This window comes from Dendropsophus ebraccatus, chromosome 8 (assembly GCF_027789765.1).
Source record: "Dendropsophus ebraccatus isolate aDenEbr1 chromosome 8, aDenEbr1.pat, whole genome shotgun sequence".
NCBI lineage: Eukaryota > Metazoa > Chordata > Amphibia > Anura > Hylidae > Dendropsophus > Dendropsophus ebraccatus.
This window is the reverse complement of record NC_091461.1, coordinates 108,321,470-108,337,761: the sequence shown is the minus strand read 5'-3', so window position 1 is coordinate 108,337,761 and position 16,292 is coordinate 108,321,470. Positions and strand designations below refer to the sequence as shown.

Genomic DNA, 16,292 nt, shown 5'->3' with positions numbered 1-16,292 from the left:
TTATCCGACTGCAGCGTCCTCCTCTCGTAAGGCCCAAAACGCGCCAGGGACCGTAAGGATCCATCGTCTATAAAGTCCATGACACTTAAATAAATAGTAGAAAAATAATCCTTTTTCTTAAAAATCGAGATGCATTTTTTTTTATGAAACTATTCACAATTCGGCACGAGTTCAGTCTTTTTTTTCCATTATTTAAAATATTTTTTTCTTCTATAAAAAAAAAAAAAAAAAAAAAAAAAAAAAAAAGAAATATTTCCTCTGATTTACATATTTCTTTTCCAGCTCAATTCTGAAAACGTTACAGTCCCATTGGGAGTTGCAGTCGAGGTCCCTTCATCCAAGGCAAGAAGTAAGACCGCAGAGGTCCGTAAGAAAGGTTTGCATTGTTTGGCGCCATGTAAGGTGGTCCCGTACATGTGGCGACAGCAGCACCAAGGGTCTCGTTCTATGTGGTTCATCAACACTCTGCGTCTACAGAATGCACGGTGACCGCCGCCTGTAGGTGATGGCTGTGGTGTAACGTTGGGTGGTGGAGTCTATAGTGGTGGTGGAACTTGTGGCTCAACAGAGCCGCAGTCTGGGGTGGGGTATCGGGTTCTAGGTCCTCGTCGTGGTTGCCCACATCCACCCCCGCAGATAATGGGTCGTTGTTACATGGAGGGTTCTCGCTGTCTTCCTGTGGACTCATAGTACTGTAGCCTAATGGAGACAGAATCATCATATACTGAAACACACATCGGAAAACATTTCCATATCCCTATAATTTTTTCAATGTTCTGATCCCCCCCCCCCCCCACAAAAAAAAAAAGGAAAAATTTGGAAATTGATGGCAACGCTTCAAATTTTTGCAGTTGTCACAATGTACATGGGCATGGGGCGATCTGGAGTAGCAAGCGAGTGAAAACCGGTCAGATCATGCTCGCTTCTCCTCGTTCCCCGCTTGCTGCCGGCGCTATCAGATGCCCCAACAGCGAGCAGGTAAGAGCAAATGGGGAGGAGGGAGCTCCTGGAGGGGCTCCCTGGACAATCTTTAGATCGTATGGGGAGCCCTTAGGAGATAACGTCTGTCTGCTGCTGAAGGTCGTATTACACAAAGTGACGGCCAGCAGACCATCGCCATTATTCTAGATTTTTCCCAACATGTTGAAAGACAATGATCAGCCGACACTGTGCATGTTCGCTGATTGTTGCGCTTACACCAAGCTATTATCGGACATAACAGACGATAATCGGCCAAATACGGCTGATAATCACTTGGTGTAATAGGGCCTTATCATCCCTGGAGAGGACAGATCAGAGTCTTCATGCAAGATCCTCCTGATCACTAATAGCTGCCCTGCCTCCACAGTCATTGGTTTGGGATCTGGGCCAGAGCCATCTGTATTATTACTGCTACTGAATAGGAAGTGGAATGTCAATAGTTTATTGCGGGTTACTGGGCACACAAAGAGGAAGACAATAACATTTGGTTACGGTGGCACGCTTTGCATTAGCTGACACTATATTTAGAGGATTATTTATGACTGTGTGAATGTATTATTTTCTCTAGCACGGAAGTTACACAATTATTCCATGTCCATTTATTACAATGAATGCAGTTCTTGCTGGTTTCTGGTGTTTTCTCATTTTAGTGTAAATACTGGTGTTTTTTATCCTGTGATCTTTTTCATCATGTGATTTCAGGTTTTCTACTGAAGTATTGGGAGAACAAAGACGAGAAAAAATACTGAGGAAACTACATACTGGGGACACTACCTACTGTAGTACTTGTATACTGATGGAAACTACTTCTTGGGGTGCACTTCTATACTGGGGGGACCTGTATTAAAAGAAATTATGTACCCCGTCTCCCCCAACCCAGTCACCCCGCACAGACACACAAACTTTTTACGGGGAAGGGGTGACCCATAGAAGACAGTGGCTGGTCTATTGCCGTCGCTCCTATTGCACGTAGTAACGGGCAGCAGACTGTCGCTATCGCCATCAGGGTTTTAAAACATGCTCAGAGACAGCGATCAGGCAACATTGTGCACCGTTGCCGATCTATGCCTTTCAACATGATTTTTACACAAAACGATATAAAGTAATAGGACCCTAAGGGGTTAGCCTGGAAGATTCTGCAGAGACTTGTTCTATTGTGTCATCATGGCGGTCTGAGCCAGATGGACATGTAAAAGTCAATGACTCCAACATCACCTGAGAGTCACTAAATGTAACTGTACACTAATTACTTACATGGTCTGCAGTGGTAGTGGCGTTATGCAGTGGTATGATAGAAATAATTATAAAATATAAATAATTATATATATCTATGTAGTTTGGTCACATGACTACTGGAGATCACCAATAGGGGGAAGTTGAACAACTTTCTGATTTACACTTTAAAGGGGTTTCCACTCACTGACAGCAGCAGAGATCTTGAATCGCCAGCTTACGAGCAGAGAAGTGAACATTCAGCACAGATCACCACTCTACTTCATTACTTACCGTGATCGCTTTCTGTTCCCGATCGCCCCCAGTAACGCCGCCGCCGCTCCGGGCTGTGCGCGTGTCTTTCAATCACTGCTGCTATGAAGCGGGTGTTACTGACTGGGGGAGGAATGGCAGCAGGGTTAGGTCACTGTACACACACCTGTTACTGGTGTTATAAGACGGTAAGTTACTCACTGATTCCACGATCTTCATGACTGTCGTCGTCTCGCTCGTCACGGTCATTTTCTAGGTTGGACATACGCACGGACATCTCTGTGGAGAGGGGATGGGAGTGAGATAAATGCACTTTTTTCTCTCTCCAGAAATGGCGCAGACTCTGTCTGTGTCACAGTATTTCTGTAAATGGGACTGCAATACTAGAGACAGCTAAAGGACTTATCCTGAGGCCCCGCTTTCCCTAGGCCAACAGAGGTAGAACAGTGCTCTTATATACAACTATACCCTTTTTATGGGCCGTGTGATCTCCCAATAGACTTGTATTGAAGTCCATCTAGGTCACGTGACAGACCCAGGAGTGAATGTGCTGCATGTATACTTTTCTCAGCTGGTTCTCCTAGTCCGTTGAGTTCTGAACACTTAAACCTTGACCGATCAAAATGTTTATGTCTAACACATCAAGGCTATGTTCACACAACCGGCCGGGTGATATTTCCGTCCGCGGATCTCTGATGCGGGCGCATCAGCGCCCACCCGCATCAGAGCTTCCCATAGCCCACAGTGAAGCGAGCCGCTTGCTTCACTGTGTGAACTGACAGTCAGTTTTTTCCGGCGCCGCATGGGATCCCGGCCTGAGCGTATACGATGTCTGTATGCTCCGGCCGGGATCCCATTGAAAATAAGGCTATGTTCCACCCCTCAAAACTACGGCCGTAGTTTTACGTAGTGTGAACATAGCCTTCTTTTTTTTTTGACAGTGCCCAGTTAAATTGACTCTAAACCATGTTGGTGTTACCCTTTGCTTTCTCATCTAGTAAAGTAATCTTGTTGTGTATTAAAGAGTTTACTTACCCTGTGCTGCCAGCGGGGACATGTGCTGGTGGCTTCTGCGGTGAATCTGATGTCTGTAAGCGTAGACGGCAAGGACCAGCACCATTATACAACCCATTATACCTCCGGCTACCGGACCAACGGGGGCGCTCTTTATCATATTCAGTGTAATCACTTCATCACCTGCAGGACATGACACAGACAAAAGGGTTAAAAAATTATTAATTCTATTTTTATTTTTTTTACCCACACAAGACCTAAATGCCTAAAATCTCAATCTACACCCCCTCTAGATTTGCATTTCAGTAACGCAACCAGTGCTCAGTGTACATCTTACCAATGGAGCCCAGGTCATCAGCATAAGGGCTCTTGGCTCCGACAATGCCACCAAAGCATTCCTTCTGGATGGCACAGTACGGACGGTCCAGGTGGGTTTTCCCATCGCTGTCCACCATACACCACTCACAGTCCAGTACACCGAAGCAAAAACTATAGTAGAGAGAAGGATGTTAGTTCTGGTGGACACATAAGTAAATGATCAACCAAAAACTATAACCTGTTTGGGTCTAAAGTGTACCCAAGGACCAGTAAGAAAAATGATTTACATGGAAAACTCCTTTAACATTAGAAAATGACCACTTTTCCTGTTTGCTTGTACTTTGCTGTGAGCTTCTCCATAGTTTTACACCTTTTTGAAAAAATAGCTAAGTGTGCCAATAAACGTCAAGTATCTGCACACTAATATATCCCGTATACACTAGAAGAAAAAGTATTTCTACTGTATGGAAGGATGCTAAAGGTAGCCATTACAACCACCATTCTTTACACTGCAGGCAGCCTTCTAAGAATTGGATAATGGCCCAAAATTGCAACAAGGTTTATATTCCAAAGTAACTTCTTATTCATGAATGAAGTTTTTGACCCCTCTAAATGTATTCACCATCTCCTGAAAGAATATATCATGTGTATTAGTAACCATCACAGTACCCGCTGTCCGTCCGCTGGGTGCATCCGGTGTTGACACACTGTGCCAGGGCATCCTGAAGGTTGGGATCCAGAACTGTGAATGTCATGGGCTCCTGGTGGACCTCACAGCTTGGGTTCCTGGGGAAGGTAGAGGAAAATATTGAATATTTTATAGTCATAGTAACTGGTAATACACTAGTAAACACTAGATAAATCCAAAATGCTTCAAACTCCAGCAATAAGGGATCAGTCCACTGTGAGCAGCTGATGGGAGTCCTCTGCTGGACATTATAGTATACCAGAGGAGTCAAACTGCGGCCCCCCATCTATTGCAAAATTACAGTTGCCATCATCTCTAAAGCTTTGGCTGTCCAGGCATGACGGGAATTGTAGTTTTCTAACAGCTGCAGGGTTATGAGATTGACATGGCAAAAACAGCAAGTGTATCCATAGGCTGCCAGTCACCCACAAAACAATGCATGCCATGTAAAAACCTTTGAAAAAAAAAAGAAAAAAAGATGGCAGCCTACAGGCAAAATATAACGCTGCATAGGTTGGGGCATCAATGGAGAATGCTTACCGAATAATCATTGTGAATAGACCCATCACTGACTTTTTGAAAGTTGTGTATTGCCACCTGCTGGTGATGCAAAGCTATAGCAGGCATAGACAGTGACCTAATTTTGCAGCCTAATTGAAACATTTGTTATTGATGGGGTCACTACTTTTAGAAACCGCTGTAATCTGCCATGTTTGGCAAAGCACAGTGGTTTTAGCAGTCCTTACAAACATCAGTGGATGAACCAGGCTCTTACCTGCTTTCTGCATTTGTTAGGTTGCCGGTACACTCATTGACCTCCAGGGGGCACTCACAGGGACATTCACACTCATTCTGCTCCATCCTATGAGCCAGAAAATAACAGTGAGTAACCATGTAACTAACTTCTGTAAGTGCACAAAATAAAATTGCAGCAAAGTAGGACACATGTACTACAGATGGGTGGGTTAATAATTCTAATGCTGTGAGAAAGATGAGGGGGTTTTCCAGGCAGAGATCCTTTTTGAATATGTAGATTATTACTGTTAATCACCCCTTCCTCTGCCATCTCCAAAACAAGGCCTCTCCCAGGACAACCCCTCTCAGGGGGCATTCACACTGAGGAAAAGAGGAGGAAACTCAAAGCAGAATCCTCGCTGCATACTCCACTTGGAATCCCACCTGCCTCGCTGTCTCAATCTTACGTACAATATAGGGCCCATTTGAGCGGAGAGCGTCGGGATTCCGAGCAGAGTCCGCGGCAGGGACTCCGCTCGGAATTTCGGCCTCTTTTGCTCAGTGTGAACGCAGCCTAAGGTCTGTAAGGTTTTTAGTGGATTGTTTACATTCAAATTGTACTAAGCAGAGATCTCGAAAAGGGCAAGAAAGTGCAACTCAAGTGTATTAGAAAGTTGTAGTGATTACCAGATACTTGCACAACACTGGAAAATCCTGACTCGCTGGCAAGTAATGGATTCTACCCCTGACCTACCTGTGACAATTCAGACACAGTCGGTCCACCATGCTGCAGGCACAGAACGCCAGGGAATCACAAGTCTCATTCACAATCCCCACAAAAGCATTGGTGCCCGGGATCCTGGTCAGTCGGTACTTGGAGCAGTGGCTGCCGTGGACGAGATTGGTCAGATCCCCCTAAGGAGAGAAAGAAAGATGGGTTACATCAGTAATCTTGTTATACTAAATCTCCCCATCACAGGAAGAAGTGAGGTATACGAGAACAGAAGAGGCAGGGAATTTCATGCTCCCTGCTCCCATAACTAGTATTAGGGAAATGCTATTTATGCGACTGTCTAATAGGGATCTAAAGCAATGACACTTATTCGTGGCTCAATCTGTTGTAAAACTAGAACACCCAGTATGCTGACAGCTTAAATGTTACCAAGGTGGATATAAAGCAATGGGCCTTATCTGTGGAGCTCCACCTGCTGCAAACTACCACTCCCAGCATGCTGTGCCAGCTAATGTGTTAACATTGTGGATATAAAGCAGCACTTGCAATACTACAATTCCCAGCATGCTCTGAAAGCTAAAGTGTGGTAATGGTCCTTACCTTTGACTATCTATTGCCAAACTACAAATGCCAACACGCCATGAGAGCCAAAGTGCTAACATTGTAGATATAAAACAACGTGGCTTGCTTTTCAGCTATCAGAACATGGTGGGAGTTAAAGTTTGGAACCACAGATAAGAAGCCATTTATATATACCCACAATGTTAACACTTCGGCTGCCAGAGCATACTGGGAGTTAATGTTTTGCAGCAGCTGGAGAGTCACAGATGGGAACAACTACTTTACAGCCACAATCTCAACATTCTAGCTACCAGGGCAAGCTGGGTATTGTAGTTTTGCAACTGTGGTGACCCGCTGCCAAGGCCATTGTTTTATTTCCCTAATATCAATGCTTTATCCGTTATAAAATGTGCCCTGAAATCCCAAGAATTAACATTGTAGATACAAGGATATAAAGCAATGGCCTTTTACTGTGACTCAACAGCTGTTGCAAAACTACAACTCTCAGTGCCATTTCCCTAGGCAGGGTAGGCTGGGAGTTGTAGTTTTCAAACATCTGAAGCGTCACATGGTAGAAACCATTGATTTAATGAGAAATTTTAACGCAATCTACGTGAACTTTCACACTGAACCCAATTGCCTATCGCTTCCAGGACGTTTCAGATGTGTGCATTGTCTGAGGATTTTACAGGATAAAACTAGGTCAGGAGACACAAGGCTTTTGTTGGCTACATCTCGATAATGATCTGGAGACGCTCATTATCGCGGAAAGTCCGAGAAGCCATCAAAAGACTCACCACGAGGCTGGTATTAAACTTGTAGAATCTCTGGACGGTTCTGTCGCTGAAGCTGTTGCACAGATTCTTCTTGACAAAATTGGGGTGATTGAGGATGTCGTTGGCAACCAGAGGTTCCTGGGAGGAATAAGGAAGAAATGGGGAGCTGTAGTGATGTGATTTTTGAACCCCAAGGGGGGACAGGATAAGGAGGGGTGGTGATGGGTACCTTATGAGTGATGTGCTGCTGCTCCACCGGAGCGTGGCCTTTTGGGTCAATGAGTGTAGGATGAGCTACCAGGTAACCTCTGTCCTCCATGATGAAGCACCTATAAGAGTAATGGCAATCAGTCAGAACATGGGGGGATGGGAGAAAAGGAATTCTTTGAAGATCAGCTCAGGTTTGCTAATAGTATCCCACGCATGGGTGACTGAGCCTGAGGAATGCACAGGCCCGGAGAATGAGACATGCACAAAGGTGAAAGCAGCCGAATAACAGGACTGTAGGTGTCAATGACAGCAAAAAACAGTAAAGAATGAAAAGTTCTCCAACTTCCTAATTTACTTTGCGTTTCAAGATCTCTACTTACTGTCAATAAATGGGAACTGCTCATAGACGTGTGCTGTAATGAGGACGGGTTATCAGTCCCTCAATGTTAACAATGAAGGTTTGTATTAAAGAGTTACTGTCATTTAAAGACATGGCGCACAGACACATCAAAAGTTTTGATTGGTCAGTATCTCAGTGCTGAGACCAACACTGATCCCCCTGGATTCTCACTATGATAGAGAAATTGATACAGAAAAAAAACAATCAATTGAATGAGCTTTATTTTCTAAAACCAGAATGCCCCTTTAAATAATGTTATGTAAGTGGCTACCAGTTTCTTGCCCCCACATAATGACATTGTATGAAGGGACAGTAAGGGCCCTATTCCAGGGGACGATTATCGTTCGCATAATAGTTAACGATAAAAACGACCGCTATTGCGAAGGACCTGAAATCGTTCACCCATTTACATGGAAAGATAATCGTTACTTATGATCGTTCTTGCGGTCATCTTGTCGTCGCTATTGCGAACGATTTGCGAACGAGCAATGATAAAAATAGGTCCAGGTCTTATTAAACGATCAACGATTTCTCGTTCGGTCGTTAGTTGTTAACTGCTATTCAACCGAACAAATATCGTTTAGATTCGAACGATTTATTGATAATCTGAACGATAAGCGTCCCGTGGAATAGGGCCCTAACACCCTGAGAGATCTAACCTTATTTTGTTGCCGCCATCTTGGTTACACACTGGAAGCAGCTCCATCAGAACCTTGTAGAAGTATCGCAGGGTAAAGTCAATGCCCATGACAGCAACAGTGTGACCAGAGGAGACCTGTAAACTGAAGATAGCAGACATGGATGACTTATTAACATCTACATAAAAGTTTTTCAAGACGTTTTTTCAAGACGTTATGTATTGTATTATACATTTTTGATGTTCTTTAAATGGGTATTCCAATCTTACTGCTAGGGTATGCTATCACTCTATGATCGGTGGGGGTCTGATACTTGCAAAGGACCCAGAGAATTAAGGACTGTAGAGCTGGTGTGCCGTGTTTCCAATGATTATGTAGTACAGCTCTATCAAAGTGAATGAGGTCAACTGCAAGGGAAAAGATAAGGGAATGCAAAACTAAAGCAGCAATGCTGTCCCTTCACTCTCATGATTGGTGGCGGTCCCAGTGGTGGAGGTCAATCCCCAATGACCCAAGGGATGGAATATTGTAACAAGAGGCAACTTTATGTAAATTCATCAAGTATCCATATTCTGCAGAATCATTCCCCAGTCTATAGCACCATAACATAGGGAAGGGCAAATACTAAAGGGCAGAGGTGTAGGCCTGGCTACACTGTGCAGAAGGAAGGCAAGCATCATGGAGAATGCTTACGGCTAAAATTAAGTGGATCAGACTCCAATTCTTAAAAAACATGATGTTCTACATGTAACAGAATAAAAAAGTAGAAACAAGTGGGGAGATTTATGAAAGGGTGTAAAAATACACCTGGTGTAAACTGCCCACAGCAACCAATCACAGTTTCTCTTTTATTTTACCAGAGCTGAAGGCTGAGCTGTGATTGGCTGCTGTGGGCAGTTTACACCAGGTGTATATTTACTTACACCCTTTCCTAAATCTCCCCTAAGAGGTTGTGTGTGAAAACTTTAACAATCAAACATTACTATTATTCTGCTCCCCCATGCTCTGAAAGCAGGCTGCACTTACTTGGAGGACTGGACGGTGTGACTTATGGTGACAACGTAACCAGCGCCTCCCACATCCAGGTACGGTCCGGTGAATGTGATAAGTCCTGGATTGGCCAATGCATGGAGATACCTTAAAAAAAAAAAAAAAAAAAATCTAGAAGAATAAAAGGTACAGCACACAACATACATTGCACAACCATGAACCCCAGTATGCAATGATTGAGTTGGAGAAGACTTGCTCTAGAGACCATTGCCCTCGAGGAGGGATGGGGAACCATTGCCCTCTAGCTGTTGCAAAACTACAATTCCCATCATGCCTGGACAGCTAAAGCTTTGGCTGCCCAGGCATGATGGGAAATGTAGTTTTGCAACAGCTGGATGGTCAACGACTGCCAATTCCTGCTTTAGAGGGTGGAATGGGGTGCTGTATATTGCTGGGAAATAAAGCTTTGCAACAGCCAGTGTCCCACAGGTTGGAATTCACTGTTCTCTAGAGCGGAGTGTGGTGTTGCAGACTATCACACCTGCTGGGAGTTGTGATTATACAACAGCTAGCCAGCCTCAGGTTGGAGACCCCTGTTCTGAGCCAGGCACTGGGTACAACGTAGCAGTAAACAATGTATATGTGATAAAAGTGTCTGTCCACACTGCCAAGAACAATCGCCACTTTCTATTTTCAGCCAAGCTTTTTTGGTGAAGAAAAACTGCACGAGATATAATACTGAAAAAAGAGCAGCGGTGACCCTGTATCTGCTGCCACAGACACTGCAGAAGTAATGAGCGCCGGGGCTTACCATTGTCTCCTGGTGGGATCAAATGCTTTGTCCATGAGAGACCCCGGGTATATTCGGAGCACCCCATTGGGTGTTGCTATGTAACGGCGGACAATGTAACTGTTCAGACTACTCATGTCCATCTGTCTCATCCATTCATCGGTGACGTGACTGGTAGCCATGACTTCATTTCTGACAGAAAACTGCAAGATAAAGACAAGCATGGCGGGGGAGCATTAAAGAGTGCCATGAAAGGATATTAATCTGCCGAGATACGGCAGAAAAGACTAACAAAAGTTAATGCTACATTATATAGACTTAATCCGGATCAAATATTAAAATGGAGATAGGGAATCCTTAAGAAGATTAAGTAGAGAAAACCTATAGGCCAGGTACAGTAGGCTGTAGATGGTGATCTATGACATCTCTGCAGCACTATGGGATCCGTAGTCTTTACACTATCCCCGTGCCTGTAACCTGACACCCCCATATCCCAACACAGTCATCAATGAATGTTATAAGGCAGCTATCAATTTCCTCTGTTGGACATTGTGTTAAAGGGGTATTACTCTCTTACAAAGGTATCCCCTCATTAGAGGACAGGATAGGGGATAACTAGCTAATCATTGGGGGCTCCGACCAAAAGGGCCCCTCACAATCTCAACAGTGCGTATATGCGCACACTAGCACTCCAGTCTAGTGGGTTACTGTTCTCGAGATCACGTTGGGCCCCAGCAGTGAATAGCTAGTTATACCCTATACTATAACCTAGTCAGACAGAAGTACCCTTTTAATAATACTATTTTAATAAACATTAAGACTTAGAAAGGTATTCCGGGCAACTGTAAAAAAAACGGGGGGGAAGGACATAATGAAGAAGTCCTACTTATCCATCCCTGTGCCCCCACAGACTCTCTCTCACCATTCGGACTCCTAAATCTCTCAAGTTCCTGTTTTGTCCCCACAGGAACTACCCGATCTGCTGGTCAATGACTGTAGCAAAGTCCAGCCTCACTCACTGAGTGGCTGAATGGGCATTTCAGAGCAGAGACCATTACCTCACAGGACCAGCGGGGACAGTGAGCGATGACTCTGCATTGCGTGGGCATGGGGACAGCTGTAGAAAGACTTTTTTTTAATTATAACCGCACCACCACCACCTCAAAGAGTACCCCTTTAAGTACACTAGAAACAATAGAACAGGAGCTGAAATCACATCTCCCAGTCTAGAGGAAGGAGGTCTCTGCTCCCCAAAACTTGTGGCGTTGTGACAACCCTTCTGTGTGCCAATTCCCAACCTCCATAGTGTACATTCAGATGAGATGAAAAGGTTACAGATGTAAAACCAGCACTAAAATACTGGTGTGGATTTACAGTATGAAATTTATAAAATTAGGCTGGGGTCACGCTACGTTTTTGGAGTCCGTTTAACATATACGTTCTATGGGGATCAGTATTATTATGTCTGGATCCATTTTTCCATTGATAAAAGGATAAAAATTTGCACTCATTCCAATCACTTCTCCACTTTCTGGTGTTGACAACAGCAGGAAACCACTAGGTGGCGCTGTCACCAAGAACAATGGAGTTTAGATGGTTTAGGCTACTAGAGTGAAAGCGACTCCGGCACAACATAAAGCAGCACACCAAGCTGACAGAGCTCAGACACAGGAACTCTCTCCAGACCAACCTTGAGACCAGGGTTTGCGATAAGCCGAGTGTTATCGCTGAGATACGCTGTGTAGTGCTCCACCATGCGCTTCGTTTCCGGTTGACTTAGATGCTCATAAGGAGAGGAGAAACTTCCAGCAGCCAACATGACAGTAGGACTCTCTGTAAAACCAAGCGGATGGTCAGCAGATGGAATATGTCTCAGAGAAGGAAAAGAGGATCAGCTGTACCCATCCATTACCTAGTGTAGCCAGCTGCTTGAAATGGAGGCAGGCGGAGGGCTGACCCAGGAGGTCCAGGCGGTGGTACAGGAGCTTACTGCTGGGCACCGTGTTCAGGTTCTTCAGCTGCTTGACCGGTATTTCTGGCTGAATTACCACAATACATAGGATAAAGGAGGTGTCCTGGACCTGCAGCCAAAGCAGAGAACAGAACAGTGGTATCAAAGAATGTAACTCTCCAAGCATTCCCTGCTTGTTCAGTGTCTACACAGAGCCCCCTCCAGGGATTTGCATAGTGAGTGCAGCTCTGGAGTATAATACAGGATGGAACTCAGGATCAGTACAGGATAAGTAATGTAATGTATGTACACAGTGACCCCCACCAGCAAAATAGTGAGTGCAGCTCTGGAGTATAATACAGGATGGAACTCAGGATCAGTACAGGATAAGTAATGTAATCTATGTGCACAGTGACCCCACCAGCAGAATAGTGAGTGCAGCTCTGGAGTATAATACAGGATATAACTCAGGATCAGTATAGGATAAGTAATATAATGTATATACACAGTGACCCCACCAGCAGAATAGTGAGTGCAGCTCTGGAGTATAATACAGGATATAACTCAGGATCAGTACAGGATAAGTAATGTAATGTATGTGCACAGTGACCCCACCAGCAGAATAGTGAGTGCAGCTCTGGAGTATAATACAGGATATAACTCAGGATCAGTACAGGATAAGTAATATAATGTATATACACAGTGACCCCACCAGCAGAATAGTGTGTACAGCTCTGGAGTATAATACAGGATGAAACTCAGGATCAGTACAGGATAAGTAATGTAATGTATGTACACAGTGTCTCCACCAGCAGAATAGTGAGTGCAGCTCTGGAGTAAAATACAGTATAAGTAATGTAGGGAATATGAAAAAGTTTTTTTATCAAACGTAATATAAAAAGCTTAAGTTGAAGCCTCTATATCTATGCTCACTATGTACATATAGTGCAATAATATAAAACTGTATAAAGATGGATTGCCCCATTGATAGAAATTGGGAGTCTGGAAAAGCTTTATTAGGCTTTAAGCTTGATAAAGGTTTTCAAGTGGGAAAATCAGGATAGCATATCATGGGGATTCCTCCCTCCTGCATTTATCACAATGAATAGGATTACAATTCAGGCAGTTAGCAGGGTCTTACCATTTTCCAGGCATAGCTGACATTGTATGCCTCCTTCCCAGGGTCTCGCAGCTTGTTGACGTGCCAAGACAGGGAGGAATTCACAGGCACCGTAATAATCTGACTGCCCAGAGGGAGGCTGCGGAGGAAAAAAGACACCGATATGTCTCATGCTAACAAACAGAGGAGTCAGCTCTGACAGAGACCTTACAACATCTATCCACAGCTCTGAGGATTGGCATCATCTGTCAGCTCAACTGCAGGGCGAATATAGATCACAATACAGCCGCACACTCGCTATTCCATGCATTGGACACGGAAATGAAAATTAAGAAATACACACATACTGCAAACCAGATTCACACCAGAAATAATACCACACACACAAAGAAAAGCAATATGAAGACCCCAGCCAGATAAAATAATCCCCTACATGTCCAGATACATATAATTACCCCAAAATGAAGTATTATAGTAGTTATATTCCTGTATATAGCAGTATTATAGTAGTTATATTCTTGTATATAGGAGCAGTATTATAGTAGTTATATTCATTTATATAGGGGCAGTATTATAGTAGTTATATTCATTTATATAGGGGCAGTATTATAGTAGTTATATTCTTGTATATAGGAGCAGTATTATAGTAGTTATATTCTTGTATATAGGAGCAGTATTATAGTAGTTATATTCCTGTATATAGGAGCAGTATTATAGTAGTTATATTCTTGTATATAGAGGCAGTATTATAGTAGTTATATTCTTGTATATAGGAGCAGTATTATAGTAGTTATATTCCTGTATATAGGAGCAGTATTATAGTAGTTATATTCCTGTATATAGGAGCAGTATTATATTAGTTATATTCTTGTATATAGGAGCAGTATTATAGTAGTTATATTCCTGTATATAGGAGCAGTATTATAGTAGTTATATTCTTGTATATAGGAGGCAGTATTATAGTAGTTATATTCTTGTACATAGGACCAGTATTATAGTGGTTATATTCTTGTACATAGGACCAGTATTATAGTAGTTATATTCTTGTATATAGGAGCAGTATTATAGTAGTTATATTCCTGTATATAGGAGCAGTATTATAGTAGTTATATTCTTGTATATAGGAGGCAGTATTATAGTAGTTATATTCTTGTACATAGGACCAGTATTATAGTAGTTATATTCTTGTACATAGGACCAGTATTATAGTGGTTATATTCTTGTACATAGGACCAGTATTATAGTAGTTATATTCTTGTATAATCTATGATCCACACGAGATAAGAATACAAGGAGCTTTAGATAAACTTTCTGTTGGGGCTTCAAAGTCTGCAGACCCGAGTGTTTATTGACTCTCGCTCAGTCTCTACATGACTCGGACATATGGAGAATTTCTCACTCTCAGCCATCAAAGCCACTTCAGGGACACGTTAAATTGTTCCAGTTTTATGTTTGCCGAGCAGTAATGGAATATTTGTGTCATATTTGCCTTTGTCAAGTTTCTGCCATATAAAATTCCAGTAAAGCTCCCTCTGAAATAAACTCTGAAGGCAATGTAATAAAATGTGTACTTTTTACGGACACCCCCATATCATCTGCAGATCTAAAGGTGGCCGGCAGCTATGCCTCCTGACTCCCCTATAACACTGAACACTTGGCTTGGCTGAGCATGTCTGTGTTTTCAATATGGACGGGGGAGAAGCCGCTGCCAGACTCCACACCGGCAGCAGCTAATCTTCTGTAGGAACAAAACATTGGGTATAGAGAAATCCAACATGCCTAGTCCTCCCAGTTCCAACACCTGCCTTTGGGGAAAGTTTGTGTCCCTCCCACAACTTAAGGGTTTAATCAATTCATGATTTCATTTATATGGATGCCTGCAAACCCTAGACGTAACCTATTTGCTCATACTAGATATATCATCATATACATTTGCCCATCAGACTATATGATGTTACCTGAGAATATTCTGCCGAACAAGTGAAAATTTAGGTATGTTCTCATAATGGATGATATCTGTGTGCAGGGGGGGCTCCACCAGCAGATACGGCCGGGTCAGCGACGGATGCATCAACGTGTAACCTTGGCGGAAAGAAACGTAATGTCAAAAATATGTTGATCTGTCGTCCTGTCTGCAAATAAGGGGGCACCAAAAAGGAGTTATCCAGGCATATAAAAACAGTTCCTTATCTTCTGTCCTCAGTTTGAGTGCAGTATTGCAGCTCAGGTCCATTGAAATTGAGTGGAGCTCAACTGTAATACTGCTCACAACCTGAGGACATGGGAGGCGCTGTTTTTGCAAGAAAGAAGCCATGTTTTTCTAATCCTGGATAACCTCATTAAACATGGCCAAAAGCAAGCCATTTTTCACCAACCTGTGTATTTCGAGGCTATTGCAAAACTTCAACTCCTAGCAAATTCTGACATCTGATTTAAAGGGGTTATCCAGGATTAGAAAAGTGTAGCTGCTTTCTTCTAAAAACAGCAACACCCCTGTTCCTCAGGTGGTGTGTGGTATTACAGTTCGGCTCCATTTACTGAGCTGTAATGCCTCACCTAAAGTAAGGACAAGAGTGGCGCTGTTTCTCAAAGAAAGAATGAATATTTTTCTAATCCTAGATTAACCCCTTCAATAAAGAGGTCCTTAACTCAGAATTCTCTACTACAAAACAGCTACAAAGAGCGCCTCCTATTCTGCAGGACCCAGCATGTCCATGTACAGTATTACGCAGACAACCCACTGATTTCAAAAGAAACGCTGTAATACTCCACATCTCCAGAGGTGGCACTGCAGGGAAATTGAACCACTAGGTTTTTTACGAAGTTTTTTTTTTTTTTTTTTCAACCAAATGGTAAGCTGACCTGTTGCTGCAAACGATCCTTTAACAAAAACACCCGGGCC

The 16,292-nt window shown here is 43.2% G+C and overlaps 1 protein-coding gene across 1 annotated transcript in view; it reads right to left on the bottom strand.

Moving 5' to 3' along the window:
- Nucleotides 1–223: 223 nt before the first annotated feature.
- The window catches only part of CACHD1 (cache domain containing 1), an 88,246-nt gene continuing 72,177 nt past the window's right edge, over nt 224–16,292 (bottom strand). Inside the window, exons 11-27 of the mRNA XM_069981378.1 lie at nt 15,349–15,472; nt 13,412–13,529; nt 12,232–12,400; nt 12,010–12,152; nt 10,341–10,522; nt 9,566–9,676; nt 8,561–8,683; nt 7,521–7,620; nt 7,313–7,429; nt 5,976–6,136; nt 5,262–5,348; nt 4,468–4,584; nt 3,818–3,969; nt 3,502–3,663; nt 2,668–2,745; nt 2,488–2,589; nt 224–699 (exon numbers count right to left, since the gene is read on the bottom strand). Of these exons, the coding sequence (XP_069837479.1) occupies nt 458–699; nt 2,488–2,589; nt 2,668–2,745; nt 3,502–3,663; nt 3,818–3,969; nt 4,468–4,584; nt 5,262–5,348; nt 5,976–6,136; nt 7,313–7,429; nt 7,521–7,620; nt 8,561–8,683; nt 9,566–9,676; nt 10,341–10,522; nt 12,010–12,152; nt 12,232–12,400; nt 13,412–13,529; nt 15,349–15,472 (2,288 nt within the window). The 3' untranslated portion in view covers nt 224–457. The remainder of the gene's footprint in view (nt 700–2,487; nt 2,590–2,667; nt 2,746–3,501; nt 3,664–3,817; nt 3,970–4,467; nt 4,585–5,261; nt 5,349–5,975; nt 6,137–7,312; nt 7,430–7,520; nt 7,621–8,560; nt 8,684–9,565; nt 9,677–10,340; nt 10,523–12,009; nt 12,153–12,231; nt 12,401–13,411; nt 13,530–15,348; nt 15,473–16,292) is intronic.